The sequence below is a fragment of the Pyrus communis genome, chromosome 11, assembly GCF_041283825.1.
Source record: "Pyrus communis isolate YQ-2024b chromosome 11, ASM4128382v1, whole genome shotgun sequence".
In the NCBI taxonomy this organism is placed as follows: Eukaryota; Viridiplantae; Streptophyta; class Magnoliopsida; order Rosales; family Rosaceae; genus Pyrus; species Pyrus communis.
The window spans coordinates 13,882,320-13,896,267 of NC_142575.1; the positions used below are offsets into that span (position 1 = coordinate 13,882,320).

The window sequence follows — 13,948 nt, forward strand, 5'->3', positions numbered from 1 at the left end:
CGTCTTGTGGGTGTCAAGAATTAGAACTGAATGAACATATACCCTATTGTGTTGTAACATTAATACTCAAAAAGGAACGTTTGTGAACAAGGCCGAATGCTCATCAGCATATACTTCTGTTCTACTTCATCTATATATTTAATGCTGATCAAGATAAGCTAGAGCTCTAACCTTCATCGTTTCCTACTGTAACTACTAGCAAACATTGTAATGTTAGACTAAGTTAACACGAGAAAAATTAATATTGTAAACTCCAACTACAACAAGGCCTGCAGCAACAAATTAATAAATTCGAATACTGTTACCTTCTCTTTAGAATCGACACAACCATCACCCTATATAGTCCCTAGAAGCACAACTATCTCATCCAACTCAAATTTAGTTAATCAGGCTTCAACAATGGCCTCCAGAACTTCAAGCCTCAGATTCTTCTCACTAACAATTTTTTCATTTGCCATTGTCCAAATGGCAATAGCCGGAGACCCGGACATTATTACTGACTTCATAGTGCCGCCAAATGCAAATGGAGCTTTAGACGGAAACTTCTTTACATACACCGGCTTTCGTGCCCTTGTTGAAGGAGACCCTCCCACAGCCTTCAAGGTTATAAAGGCATCCTTGGTTGAATTCCCTGCTCTCAATGGGCAGAGTGTTTCATATGCCGTCCTTCAGTTCCCACATGGCACTACCAACCCACCACACACTCATCCTCGCTCGGCTGAGCTACTATTCCTCGTTGGTGGTACCCTTGAAGTTGGTTTCGTTGACACCAAAAACAACCTCTTTACGTAGACGCTTCAGACAGGTGATCTGTTTGTGTTTCCCAAGGGACTTGCGCACTTTCAGCACAATGCTGATGCAGAAAACCCAGCCATAGCAATTTCTGCATTTGGAAGTGCAAATGCAGGAACCGTATCAATACCCTCCACCTTGTTCACCACCGGCATCGACGACAATGTGTTGGCTATCTCCTTCAAGACTGATGTTGGCACCATTCAAAAGCTCAAGGCTGGTCTTGCTCCCAAGCCGTTAAGATAGTCACATAATCAGAGAATTGATCACCAGTATTGCATTGTTTGTTGAATAATTACCAGTAATGTGTTCAAAGGGTGTGCCATCAGCCTGTATTACATTGTTTGCCATAATTAATTTATTCTGGACTATATCATAACATTTCCTTGATTATTTGTGGTGGATTAATGTTTGTTTTTTTTTTTGTATTAAATAATATTTTGCTTTTACAATTCAGTATAAGAGTTTTTTTTTTAAAAAAGGCGCATGTCTGATTCGTAAGACTTAGAGCTGTAGTTGGACCAGTTCTGGGGAAATTGAGTAAACAAGAAGGGTTGTTCGATGTGGGTGTATGCCGAGGGTGTGAGGTGTATGTGTCGCCTCTTTTTTTCCCTCCCCTTCACTCCTTTCTTATTTTAACGGTTACGGTTATGCCACGTTAACATCTTATATTAATTTTATATAGAAAGCGAAAGACAAAATAGAGATTGTGAGAGGAGGGGAGGGAAAGGGATGGAAAGAAGAGATGAGATAATTCTAATCCGTATGTATAGTGTGGAGTGTGCTGGTAGTAGTGGAAAATACGTGGATGGTGTATTGAGATAAACTGTAACTGAAAAAGTAGACGTGGTGTGAATTTAGAATGTGAGGTGCATTGAGTAATGTGGATTGTCAATAAAATAGTTCAAACAAGAAAGCAATAAACTGTTAGTTTTACAATAAATTATGATTTCAAATTGTGCCTGCTTGACAATGAATTCTGAGGATAATGCTAGGGAGATCAAATTTTTTAACCAAATTTGTAAACCAAACAGTATGTCACTAAAAAGAAATAAGCACGTTAATCGACACTTAGTTAATAAACCAATCATCTACAACCACATCATTTGGTTTGCAAATTTGATTTAAAAAATTTAGTATCGTTAGCATTACCCTTCTTTTGAACCCTCCCACCACCTCTCCCTTTCTCCACTCCTCATTTCTCTCGTATACTTTCTCCTTTAACTCTAAGCAGAAGAAAACTAAAAGCTAAGCCAATGACTTGTAATGATCGTTCTCTTCCCTAGGCCAAGACTTAGGTTCGAGTCATGATGTCGAAAATTCCTCTTGGTCGGCGATCTGTAAAAATAAAAAAGGAGCTAAGACCGCTTTTGCAAGTTCTCAGATTGGCTTGTAGTATGCCCTGGACCTTGGATGGGGTAGCCTCCCCTCCCCCTGATCTTTTAAAATACACAAAAAAAAAACTAAAAACTAAAGACTAAAGCAAATTACAAAATGTGCCGTAAAATTTTTTATTACTGAACGAATTCAATTTTTTTTTTTTTTGTTAATTTCTTGTAGTGTTATTTGCGGCTAGAGGCTGACAAAGACTATTAACAGTCTAAGAATTATGTGACTTATGTCCAGCAGCATGAAGTACTGATGCTGTTTGAGTTAATTGGTACCCAAAATACTAGTTTTTGTTTTCTTTTTTCTTTTTTTCCGAACCAAAATACTGATTTACACCAACCTGGGACGCAATTGGTTGAACTAAAATACTAGATTGTTGGTTGTTCCAAAATTTTGCCAAAAGATAATATAAAACTGGGCAACGGAGGAATGGAGTTTGGCCATACAACCACTCTGATGCTATAAGCTGCAGACTGCAGGTAATTAACATTGATTAACAGATAGCAATGGATGTTGTTAATTCAGCCCATACCTTGAACCAAAAAGGGTCTAACCTGTTGAATTATAAGTCTATAGCTGATTAGTATTAGTGAAATAAGATGAGTTTATTTGTGTATTCACTTGAGCATATATGCCAAGTGTGAGGTCAAAAGATGTAAGGCTAAAATAGTCATGTGTAGTGATCCTATAAATTAGCTAAATATGTGGCTGAGATCAAGTGTGATGTGTGTGGATCCAACTAAGGCAAGACGGTCATGAAATGCACGTGTGTGTGCTTATTTTTCCATTAAGAGAGAAATATATTCCTCTCTGCAACTTCTGCAAGAGAGAAGAGAACATTCATTCCTTTTGCATCCTTCAATCTTCTCTATCTCCATATCTTATAACCCAGAAAAATAAAAGAAAACAACATGGCCTCAAAGCCAGGTTCAATCATCTGAACTTGGGCGTAAATCTGTGAACTCATTGAGCTGAGTTGAAGCTCAGTGAAAGTCGCCAGAGACCTATTATCATCTGAGAAGAGAAATCAACCCATTCAGACCAAAGATGTCTGGATCTGGAGGCTCAGAAGTGAGAAGTCCAATTTTCTTCGGCGAGAACTACGAGTTCTGGAGAATCAAGATGGTGATGATTTTCAAATCACATGGGTTGTGGAATCTGGTAGAGAAGGGAGTTAAAACTTCCGATTCGAAGAATAAGAAGACTGAAGGATCATTGGAGGATGATGTAGATGAAGAAATGGCCGCTGTGTTGATACAAGACGCAAAGGCTCTGGGAATCATTCAGAATGCAGTCTCGGATCAGATCTTCCCTCAAATCGCCAATGCTGAATCAGCGAAGATGGCATGAGATTTGTTGTATGGAGAGTATCACGATGGTGATCAGGTACAATTTGTGAAATTGCAAAATCTGAGACGTGAATTCGAATATGCTAGAATGCGTGATGATGAAACTTTATCTGGGTATCTTACTAGGCTAAATGATTTGATTAATCAGATGAAAACGTTTGGTGAAATTCTGTCTAATGAAAGACTTGTGCAGAAAGTTCTGATCAGCCTTAGTAAACCATATGATCTCATATGTCTAGTCATTGAGAATACAAAGTGTTTGGAGACTGTAAAATTGCAGGAGGTAGTTGCAATTTTGAAGAGCCAAGAACAACAGTTTGATTTGCATACTATTGATGCAACTGAGAGAACATTTTCTTCACTCTCTGTGAATCCAAAGGAACAAAACAAGAGTGGTGCTCACTCTGGTTCATCCAGATTTCAGAGAAACTAGAATTCTAAAGGCAAGAAATGGGAATCAAAACCCAAATTTCAGCAGAAATCTCCTCTGAACACTTATCAGAATATGAATGCATCTTAGCCAATGGGTCAAGAGGTTGCAAAGCCTCAGTGCAAGGTGTGTTCTACATACCATTTTGGTGAGTGTAGATACAAAGGGAAACCAAAATGCTTCAATTGTGATAAATTTGGGCATTGGACTAGAGAATGTATGCAACTAAAACAGTGCAAAAGGCAAACAGTGCTAACCAATTGGAGATGATAGGGAATCTATTTTATGCAAATAGCACACTTACATAACCAAGGGTGAATGGAGAGCGGTACATCGATAGTGATTGTAGCAATCACATGACAGGAAATGTAGAATTGTTTGTTGATGTAAGAACCAACATAGATGGCAAAGTTCAAATGCCAACTGGAGACTTTGTGAATGTAGTAGGAATGGGCTCATTGGTGATTGATACAAATAAAGGCAGAAAGTATGTTAGAGAAGTAATGTACCTGCCTGGTTTAAAAGAAAACTTGCTAAGTGTAGGTCAAATGGATGAGCATGGATATTTCTTGATGTTTGGTGGTGGAATGTGCAGTGTGTATGATGGTCCATCACTGGAATGCTTAGTTATGAAAGTGAAGAAGAAAGTGAATAGCTGATATCCATTGGCTTTGTTAACTGAGAACCAAGTGGCTTTAAAAGCTAGTGTCACTCACTCTGCTGAGACTTGGCACATGAGACTTGGGCACTGAACACTTTGGTGGTCTCAAACAATTGAGAGACAAGGAAATGGTGCATGGTTTGCCTCAGCTTGATGACTACAATGGAGTCTGTGAAGGTTGCCAATTTGGAAAATAACACAGAGAAAAATTTCCAAGAAATCAAGTGCAAAGAGTAACTGCTCCACTTGAACTGATTCATGTTGATCTATGTGGACCTATGAAGAATGATTCAATTGTTGGAAATAAGTATTTCATGCTATTGATAGATGATCTCAGCAGAATGATTTGGGTTTATTTCCTAAGATATAAGTATGATGCATTCAACTGTTTTAAAAAAATTCAAATCTATGGCAGAGTTACAAAGTGGATTCAAGAGTAAGTGTCTGAGAAGTGATAGAGGAGGGGAGTTCAAGTCATCTAAATTCGACCTATTCTATGAAAAGGAAGGAATACAAAGACAATTCACTCTTGCATATACTCCACAACAAAATGAAGTAGTGGAGAGGAAGAATAAAACTGTGATTGAGATGGCTAAATCCATGTTGCATGAGAGGAGGATACCATACTTTCTTTGGGCAGAAGCAGCGCATACATTAGTGTACATTCTAAACAGATGTCCCACAAAGGCTTTGAACAACATCACACCTTTTAAAGCTTATTCTGGAAGAAAACCAGGAATAACACACCTAAAAGTATTTGGTTCACTATGTTATGTTCATGTCCCAGTTGAACACAGACATAAGCTTGAGCCTAAAAGCTTCAAATGAGTATTTGTGGGATATGCAACTTGTGAAAAAGGGTATAGGGTATTTGATCCACTATCCAAGAAATTATTCTTGTCAAGAGACATTGCATTTGATGAAGAAGCTGCCTGGAATTGGGAAGAGAACTCAGAGTTAATATCCATCAATACTGGAAGTTTTATTCATGGTGACATAAGTACAGGAATAAGTGACAGAGTGGTGTTGTCTCCTACATCATCTATATTATCTCTATCTAGGCAAGTTCTTAGTATTGAAGACTCTAAAGTTCAATCCAAGTCACCTATCTCAGGTGAATTTGCAAGCATGTCAAACTTGAGTGAAGGGCACAATCAAGCATTTGACCATACACCATTGAAGTGGAGGAATCTGAATGAAGTGTTGGGTTAATGCAATCTGTGTATCATGGATCCAAAGAAGTATGAGGATGCCAAACAAGATGAGTCTTGGTTAAAAGTTATGGAGGATAAGCTGTTTATGATTGAAAAGAATGGCACCTGGAAGCTTGTTGACAGACCAACTGAAAAACCTGTTATAAGGGTTAAATGGGTCTACAAAACCAAGTTAAATCATGATGGCTCAGTGTTGAAGAATAAAGCAAGGCTGGTTGCAAAGGGCTATGCACAAAAGCCTAGTTTGGACTACAATGAGACTTATGAATCGGTTGCTAGGTTGGATACCATTAGAACTTTAATAGCCTTGCCTGAACAAAAGAGCTAGAAATTGTATCAATTAGATTTGAAATCGGCCTTCTTGAATGGAGTTCTACAAGAGAAGGTTTATGTTGAGCATCCTGAAACTTTTGTAGTCAAAGGCAAGGAGGAAAAGGTGTACAAGCTTCATAAGGCTCTCTATGGTCTAAAACAAGCTCTAAGAGCCTGGTATGGAGAGATTGACAACTATTTCTCACAGTGTGGTTTCAAGAAGAGCTTGAGTGAACCAACTCTGTATATAAAAGCAAAGGGAGAAGATATCTTGATTGTTTCTATCTATGTGGACGATATAGTCTACAATGGCAGTTGCAAATCAATGCTAAAAGAGTTCAAGGAAGATATGAAAATGAAGTATGAGATGACAGATTTGGGACTCCGTCATCACTTCCTCGGAATGGGAGTGATTCAAACTGACTGTAGCATCTTCATTCACCAGAAAAAGTATGCAAGTTCTTTACTGAGTAAGTTTAGATTAAATGAAGCAAAGACTGTCACAACTCCTCTTGTAGCTACTGAGAAGTTATCTAAAGATGATGGAAGTGGATCTACGAGTGAGAAAATGTATAGAAGCATTGTGGGAAGCCTTCTATATCTCACTGCTACAAGGTCGGATATAATGTATGCAACAAGTTTATTAGCAAGATTTATGCACTGTCCTACCAATAGACACTATGGAACTGCATAGAGAGTACTCAGATACGTCAAGGGAACTCTGGATTATCGCCTGGAGTATGTGAAGGGAAGGAAAGCTTGTTTAATTGGCTTTTGTGATAGTGATTGGGGTGGCTCATTGGAGGACAGCAAAAGCACATCAGGATATGCATTCTCATTTGGCAATGGTGTGTTTTCTTAGGCTTCGATTAAGCAAAACTGTGTTGCACTCTCAACTGCAAAGGCTAAATATATAAGTGCATCAGAAGCCACAGCTCAAGCAATATGGCTGAGGTTTGTTTTGGAAGATTTTGGAGAATTACAAACTGAAGCTACTCCTCTTCATTGTGATAACACTTCTACCATTGCTATTACAAAGAATTCTGTGTTCCATCAGAAGACCAAACACTTTGATAGAAGGTATCATTTTATTAAGGATGCACTGCAGGAAGGAATCATTGATTTGGTATATTGTCCCACTAAAGAGCAACTAGCAGATATTTTCACAAAACCTTTGGGTAAGGATCGTTTCAACTATCTCATGAGTATGCTCAGAGTGAAATCAGCTCAAGACTTAAAGTGGAGTGTTGAATTATAAGTCTATAGCTGATTAGTATTAGTGAAATAAGATGAGTTTATTTGTGTATTCACTTGAGCATATCTGCCAAGTGTGAGGTCAAAAGATGTGAGGCTAAAATAGCCATGTGTAGTGATCCTATAAATTAGCTAGATGTGTGGCTGAGATCAAGTGTGATGTGTGTGGATCCAGCTAAGGCAAAACGGTCATGAAATGCACGTGTGTGTGCTTATTTTTCCATTAAGAGAGAAATATATTCCTCTTTGCAACTTCTGCAAGAGAGAAGAGAATATTCATTCCTTTTGCATACTATCTCCATATCTTATAACCCGGAAAAATAAAAAAAAACAACGTAACCAACAAAATAAAAAACAAAAAGGGAAGTCGAAACATACATATACTTCTATTAATATTTATTTCTATCTAATATTAGTATTGGAGGAGTTAAGCAAGAGTTGTTAAGTTCTTGTTTCTATTCCAAGAAAAAAAATACACATTAACAACTGTGGAACCGCAGCTACGACAACGATTACATTGTAATCTTCATCTCCAGTTTGGCAAGCCTTTCTGTACAAACCTCTTCTCGCTATAATTTTTCTATAAAGCAAAGGTTAAGCTGGAATTAACGTCTTGTGGGTGTCAAGAATCAGAACTGAATGAACATATACCCTATTGTGTTGTAATATTATTACTCAACAAGGAACATTTTGTGAACAAAGCCAAATGCTCACAAGCATATACTTCTGTTCTACTCCATCTATACAGTCAATGCTGCTCAAGATAAGCTAGAGCCCTAACTTTCATTGTTTCCTACTGGAACTACAAGGAAACATCGTAATGTTCGACTAAGTTAACATGAAATAAATTAATATTGAAAACTGCAACTGCAGCAAGGCCTGCAGCAACAAATTAATAAATTCGAATGCTGTTGTTGCCTTCTCTTTAGAATTGACACAACCATCACCCTATATATAGTCCCTAGAAGCACAAATATCTCATCCAACTCAAATTAAGTTAATCAGGTTTCAACAATGGCCTCCAGAACTTCCAGCCTCAAATTGTTCTCACTAATAATTTTCTCATTTGTCATTGTCCAAATAGCAATAGCGGGAGACCCGGACATTCTTACTGACTTCATAGTGCCTCCAAATGCAAATGGAACTGTAGATGGAAACTTCTTTACATACACCGGCTTTCGTGCCCTTGTTGAAGGAGACCCTCCCACAGCCTTCAAGGCTATGAAGGCATCCTTGGCTGAATTCCCTGCTCTTAATGGGCAGAGTGTTTCGTATGCCGTCCTTCAGTTCCCAAATGGCACTACCAACCCACCACACACTCATCCTCGCTCGGCTGAGCTACTTTTCCTCGTTGGTGGTACCCTTGAAGTTGGTTTCGTTGACACCAAAAACAACCTCTTTACGCAGACGCTTCAGACAGGTGATCTATTTGTGTTTCCCAAGGGACTTGCGCACTTCCAGTACAATGCTGATGCAGAAAACCCAGCCATAGCAATTTCTGCATTTGGAAGTGCAAATGCAGGAACTGTATCAATACCCTCCACCTTGTTCACCACCGGCATCGACGACAATGTGTTGGCTATCTCCTTCAAGACTGATGTTGGCACCATTCAAAAGCTTAAGGCTGGTCTTGCTCCCAAGCCGTAAAGATAGTCACATAATCAGAGAATTGATCCCCAGTATTACATTGTTTGTTGAATAATTACCAATAATGTGTTCAAAGGGTGTGCCATCAACCTGTATTACATTGTTTGCCACAATTAATTTATTCTGGACTATATGAGAATATTTCCTTGATTATTTCACTTGTACAAAAAACACTTTGTGCGACGCAGGTCCTTTGGCGCAAAGTCAAAAAAGGTCGCTCAAAAATTAGCCTAACGAACCTTCGTTGCGCCAAGGCAGTGAAAGCAGGGTTTGCGCGACGAAGAAGTGACCTACGTCGTGCAATGTCGCAAAACTACTTTGCGCAATGCAGGTTACTTCTTCGTCGAGCAAACCCTTGGTTTTTTTTTTTTTTTTTGACAAAAATATTTTTTATTTAAATTTTAATAAACATTGTAATTAAATTCTAAATAATAATTAATAAACCAAGAAAAAGTATTTAATTATAAAATATATGAAAATGTACATACAAGATGTCCGAACAAAAAAGAAAAAACTACAAGAAGTAGTCTTCTAGGTTTAATACATCATGCTACTGGGTATCGACTGGGTGAAGTGGCTATGAGGTCGAAGGGGGAGCAAGATCAAGTGCTAGCATCAGGATTTGGAGATTGGACATGGCTAAGGCCCGTACAATCATACTCATCTGCTCGCCCTAGGCCTCAAGCTGACCTTTTAGGGTTGTCACTTCCTCCTTTAGGGCATTGACCTCTCCTGTGGACGATCTGGAAGAGGGGGCACCTGTCTCACGAACGACCGCCTTCCCCATACACCGAACAACCTTGCCATGATGATGACCGAACTTCTGATCGAGGACCTCAGTCACGATCTGAAGACCTGCATCCTCGGGTACAATGACGCCCTTGATCGGGGTCTCCAAGGAAAGCTGCATTTAAAAATATAACATTAGAAACTAATCATTTCTTGCATTTGAAACTAATCAATTAGCAGCCAAAGTAATAGAAGTAGGTTACCAACATTCTTAATTTGAAAACAAGAGGAACTAACCATCCATTTTCATAACCAACAAAAAAAAGTGCATCAAGTGAAACAAAAAAGAATGGGTAATCCGACACTGGGAATATGTGATAAATTTTAAAGATTATCTGAATCACTATTTATAACAACTAAAACATGTTTTAGGATGCCCAGTAAACACTCTAGTAAGCAGACATTGTAATCAATCAATGGTACCAAAACTTCATTACACTAATGGTATCAATCAATGGTACCATACAAAAACAATTTACTTCATACAAGCCATTCAACTTGACACATGACCATAGAGACTAACTAGTAAACAGGTAGGAAGGTAAGAGAAGCAACTGATGCTGTTAGGGGATTTAAATCCCATAATGTTAAGTCGAGATCTAAACACCTTGAGAAATGCATGTTCAAGCTCCAATAACCAGCAAAAGATAGCTTGCATAGTTCACCAGGAACCAACTATGTTAGTTCCTATACAGTGTCTAATCAATGAGATACACAATTATTGTAGGGAAGAAGTTCGAATCGATATGCATGGATGCAACAAAGAAAGAATAACACTACAAAACAAACAATGAAAACCTAGCTCTTAAACAGCAGCAACCAACTTGTGATAAATTGAGAAAATTGAAAAGAAGAATCCATTGACCATTGAATATATACACTTTCAATGTAAAAGGGAATTGTCAAAACTTCTAGGGCAGTTTAAGATATTTCAAGAACCAGGTTTCAAATTTTACTTAAAACCATCAGTGCAACATATAACAAGGTAAAACTTGTAAATTCATGCTGCATTACAACATTTTGGCTTAACCCATAAATAACTTAGCAAAACCTCTCATACCATCAAGCCGCGCCCCATATTTACACACACACACACACACACACACACTTACAACTTACAAAGCAAGGAACTTCACATATATTCATGATTGTACTGTAGACTAGAATAGTGATTAATCAGAAAGCAGCCATAACAACTCCAATGAAAGTAAGTTACCTTCATATTGCATTCATATGGCACTGCAGCAGCAGAGCCAGGATTCTAAACTAGGATGGTGGTAAATGACACGAAGGAACACTGTGACATCAGACTGCTAATCAACTGTATTCTAACACATTCACATAAAGGGAAAGCAAAACTGAAAAGGATTAAGAGCTATTCATAAACGAACACATTATGCTTGAAAGTCGTATACAAATCAATTCATGGCTGTGCACTAATTAATGAGGATGACATTAACATCACTTACAGAGTTTCAACTTTTTAAAATATGCGTGTATGCCTATTTATGCTTATTGAACATGGATCAGAAGACAATGCTAGGTTTTAAGCTACTTTATTAGCTATTTATGCTTTTGTGTGTTTGTATACATTACTTTGTTGATTTCTTGATACTGTAACAGTAGACAGAAAGCATACCAACCCACCACCCTAAACAGGTGGGGTAAAAAACCTTACATAGAAACGATATCCAGAGACTGAGATTCATGATGTTAAATTTATCAAAGTTGAACAATGGCAAAACCCGTTCATCATTAAACCAAGCGAGGAAAATGAAATCCACCAGCAGATTGCTTAAGTTTGCTGCAACCTACGGAAAAACAGAATTCCTTCTTCCTTTCTAATATTTGTAGATTAGTATAAAAACCCCGTCAACTATAAGTTTATGGAAGGAAAAGCCGATTACTGCTCAAAGAAAAGATTAAGATAATAGTAAGAGTATTAAGAGAAGACTAGGCAGACAAAATGGTATAAAGTTTATCAGAACCTCAACTCTGTTATCGAAACTATGCAAAGTTATCAATACTAAAAAAATAGCATCACTAGAAGCTGAAACGAAAATCTGCTAAAGAAAATTTAAACATCTGGTCACATGAAGAATTACACATTGAAATGAAGCATAGACAACCTATTCAGCGTAATTTTTATAAAGCAGTAGCAAACTGAAGCAAATGTTCAAATTAAGACTAAAACCCTAAAATTCACACTCACAACGCACAACACCATCAACATCTTAATATTCGATTTAACACTAAAACCCTAAAATTTGATTTAACACTAAGACACTAATTTAATTTTCCAAACTGAATCTAATTACAATACCAAAATCTTCAAATTAAGGCATTAAAGCTTGATTCTAACCTTAGAAGAAAAATGAAGAATTAAGCTTGATTCTGACCTAACTTGCTGGCTGGGTGCAGTCGGGAGAGGATGAGGAGAGGATGAGGATGAAGGATGAGGATGAAGGCTACGTGAAGAGAGAGACCGAGTGAGAGAGAGGGAGAGAGAAGGCGATATGAGCGAGAGGGAAGAGAGAGATCGAGTGAGAGAGACAGATGAGGATGAAGGATGAGGTCCATACCTGCTATGTTGCTGTGAGGTATCCAGTAGTGAAAATTTAAAAACACCGCCTATTATTGCACCGCCAAAATTATCACAAATGGTTCGACGCAATTTTGACGTCACGTGAAGTGTTTTTGTGCAACGACCACATTATGGCGTCGTGCAAGGTATTTTTTTTATTTTAAATAATTATAAAATTTATTGAAAATGTGACTTTACTCTCTTCAAATTCAATTTTTTTTTACATAAAACCCACAATAATCTATTTTTCTAACAAAAACCTGACCCGAACTATAATAAATTTAAAGCTACTCAATAAATATACGTATCATTCAATTTCTTAAGTGTTATACGTACAAAATAAATAAATTTAAATCTACTTAATAAATATATATACCATTGAAATTGATGGGATACACATTGTACGAAACTAGTTTCAACGATCCAACCGTCAAACTTGTTTGTCTATACTTTGAGATCGCATATGCCAAAAATCACAAAAACCAAACATTCAGAGATTAAGTAATGGGACAAAACTTTTCGACGGTTATAAGCGAAAAAATACGATTTAACAATTATTTGAACTCCGATTTTGATGATTTTTTACAACCACACTCCTTTATCCAATATGAATACAATGAACTAATTCGATCGTGAATTTAAAATATTTACATTAGTGGATACCACAAAATCTAATGTTATACTTAATGAAAGTATAAATAAATTCTTAAGTGTTAGTGAATCTATTGTTTTTATGGGATACGCATTCTACGAAACTAATTTCAATGATCAAACAGTCAAACTTGTTTGTATATGCTTCGAGATCGCATACGCTAAAAATTGCTAAAAAAAAAAAAACATTCAGAGATCAAGTAACGGGACAAAACTTTTCAACGGTTATCAACGAAAAATCAGATTTAACGGTTATTTTAACTTCGATTTTGATGATTTTTTACAGCTATACTCCTTGACCCTATATGAATACAATGAATGAACTTGATCTTCAATTTAAAATATTTACACTAGCGGATACCACAAAATCTTATGTTATACTTAATAAAAGTATAAACTCTTAAGTGTTAGTGAATCTTTTGTTTTGATGGGATACGCATTCTACAAAACTAGTTTCAACGATCCAACCGTCAAACATGTTTGTATATACTTCGAGATCGCATTCGCCAACAATTACAAAAAACAAACATTCAAAGATCAAGTAATAGGACAAAACTTTTCGACGGTTATAAACGAAAATCACGATTTAACGGTTATTTTACCTCTGATTTTGATGATTTTTTTACAGTTACACTCCTTGATCCTATATGAATACAACGAACTAATTTGATCGTCAATTTAAAATATTTACACAAGTGGATACCACAAAATCTTATGTTATACCCCAAAGTTGTTGACTTTGCGTGTCGAAGGTGTGCATTCGTCTCGCAAAATAGCTTTGCACGATGTAGGTCCACCTTCGTCATGCAAAGTAGTTTTGCATGACGATAGTCTTCGTCGCGCAAAACTGTTTTGCGCGACGTAAGTACACCTACG

At 37.2% G+C, this 13,948-nt stretch overlaps 1 protein-coding gene, 1 long non-coding RNA gene and 1 pseudogene across 2 annotated transcripts; 2 read left to right on the forward strand and 1 right to left on the reverse strand.

Moving 5' to 3' along the window:
• Positions 1 to 399: 399 nt before the first annotated feature.
• On the forward strand, positions 400 to 1,038 carry LOC137741405 (germin-like protein 9-3; annotated as a pseudogene).
• A 7,377-nt stretch (positions 1,039 to 8,415) lies between these two features.
• Positions 8,416 to 9,143, forward strand: LOC137741425 (germin-like protein 9-3). Its single transcript, XM_088680453.1, has one exon. It carries the CDS (start codon positions 8,416 to 8,418, stop codon positions 9,046 to 9,048), a length of 633 nt encoding a protein of 210 aa, XP_088536579.1. The 3' UTR covers positions 9,049 to 9,143.
• Positions 9,144 to 9,487: 344 nt separating this feature from the next.
• On the reverse strand, positions 9,488 to 12,192 carry LOC148692931 (uncharacterized). The gene is made up of 2 exons (XR_015953130.1): positions 11,054 to 12,192; positions 9,488 to 9,952 (listed from the first exon to the last, which is right to left on the reverse strand). It is a non-coding gene; the product is annotated as an uncharacterized LOC148692931 (long non-coding RNA).
• Positions 12,193 to 13,948: the final 1,756 nt, after the last annotated feature.

What these genes read in the sequence shown, in the direction of transcription:
- LOC137741425 (XM_088680453.1), top strand. Translation starts at nt 8,416, where the DNA reads ATGGCCTCCAGAACTTCCAGCCTCAAATTGTTCTCACTAATAATTTTC.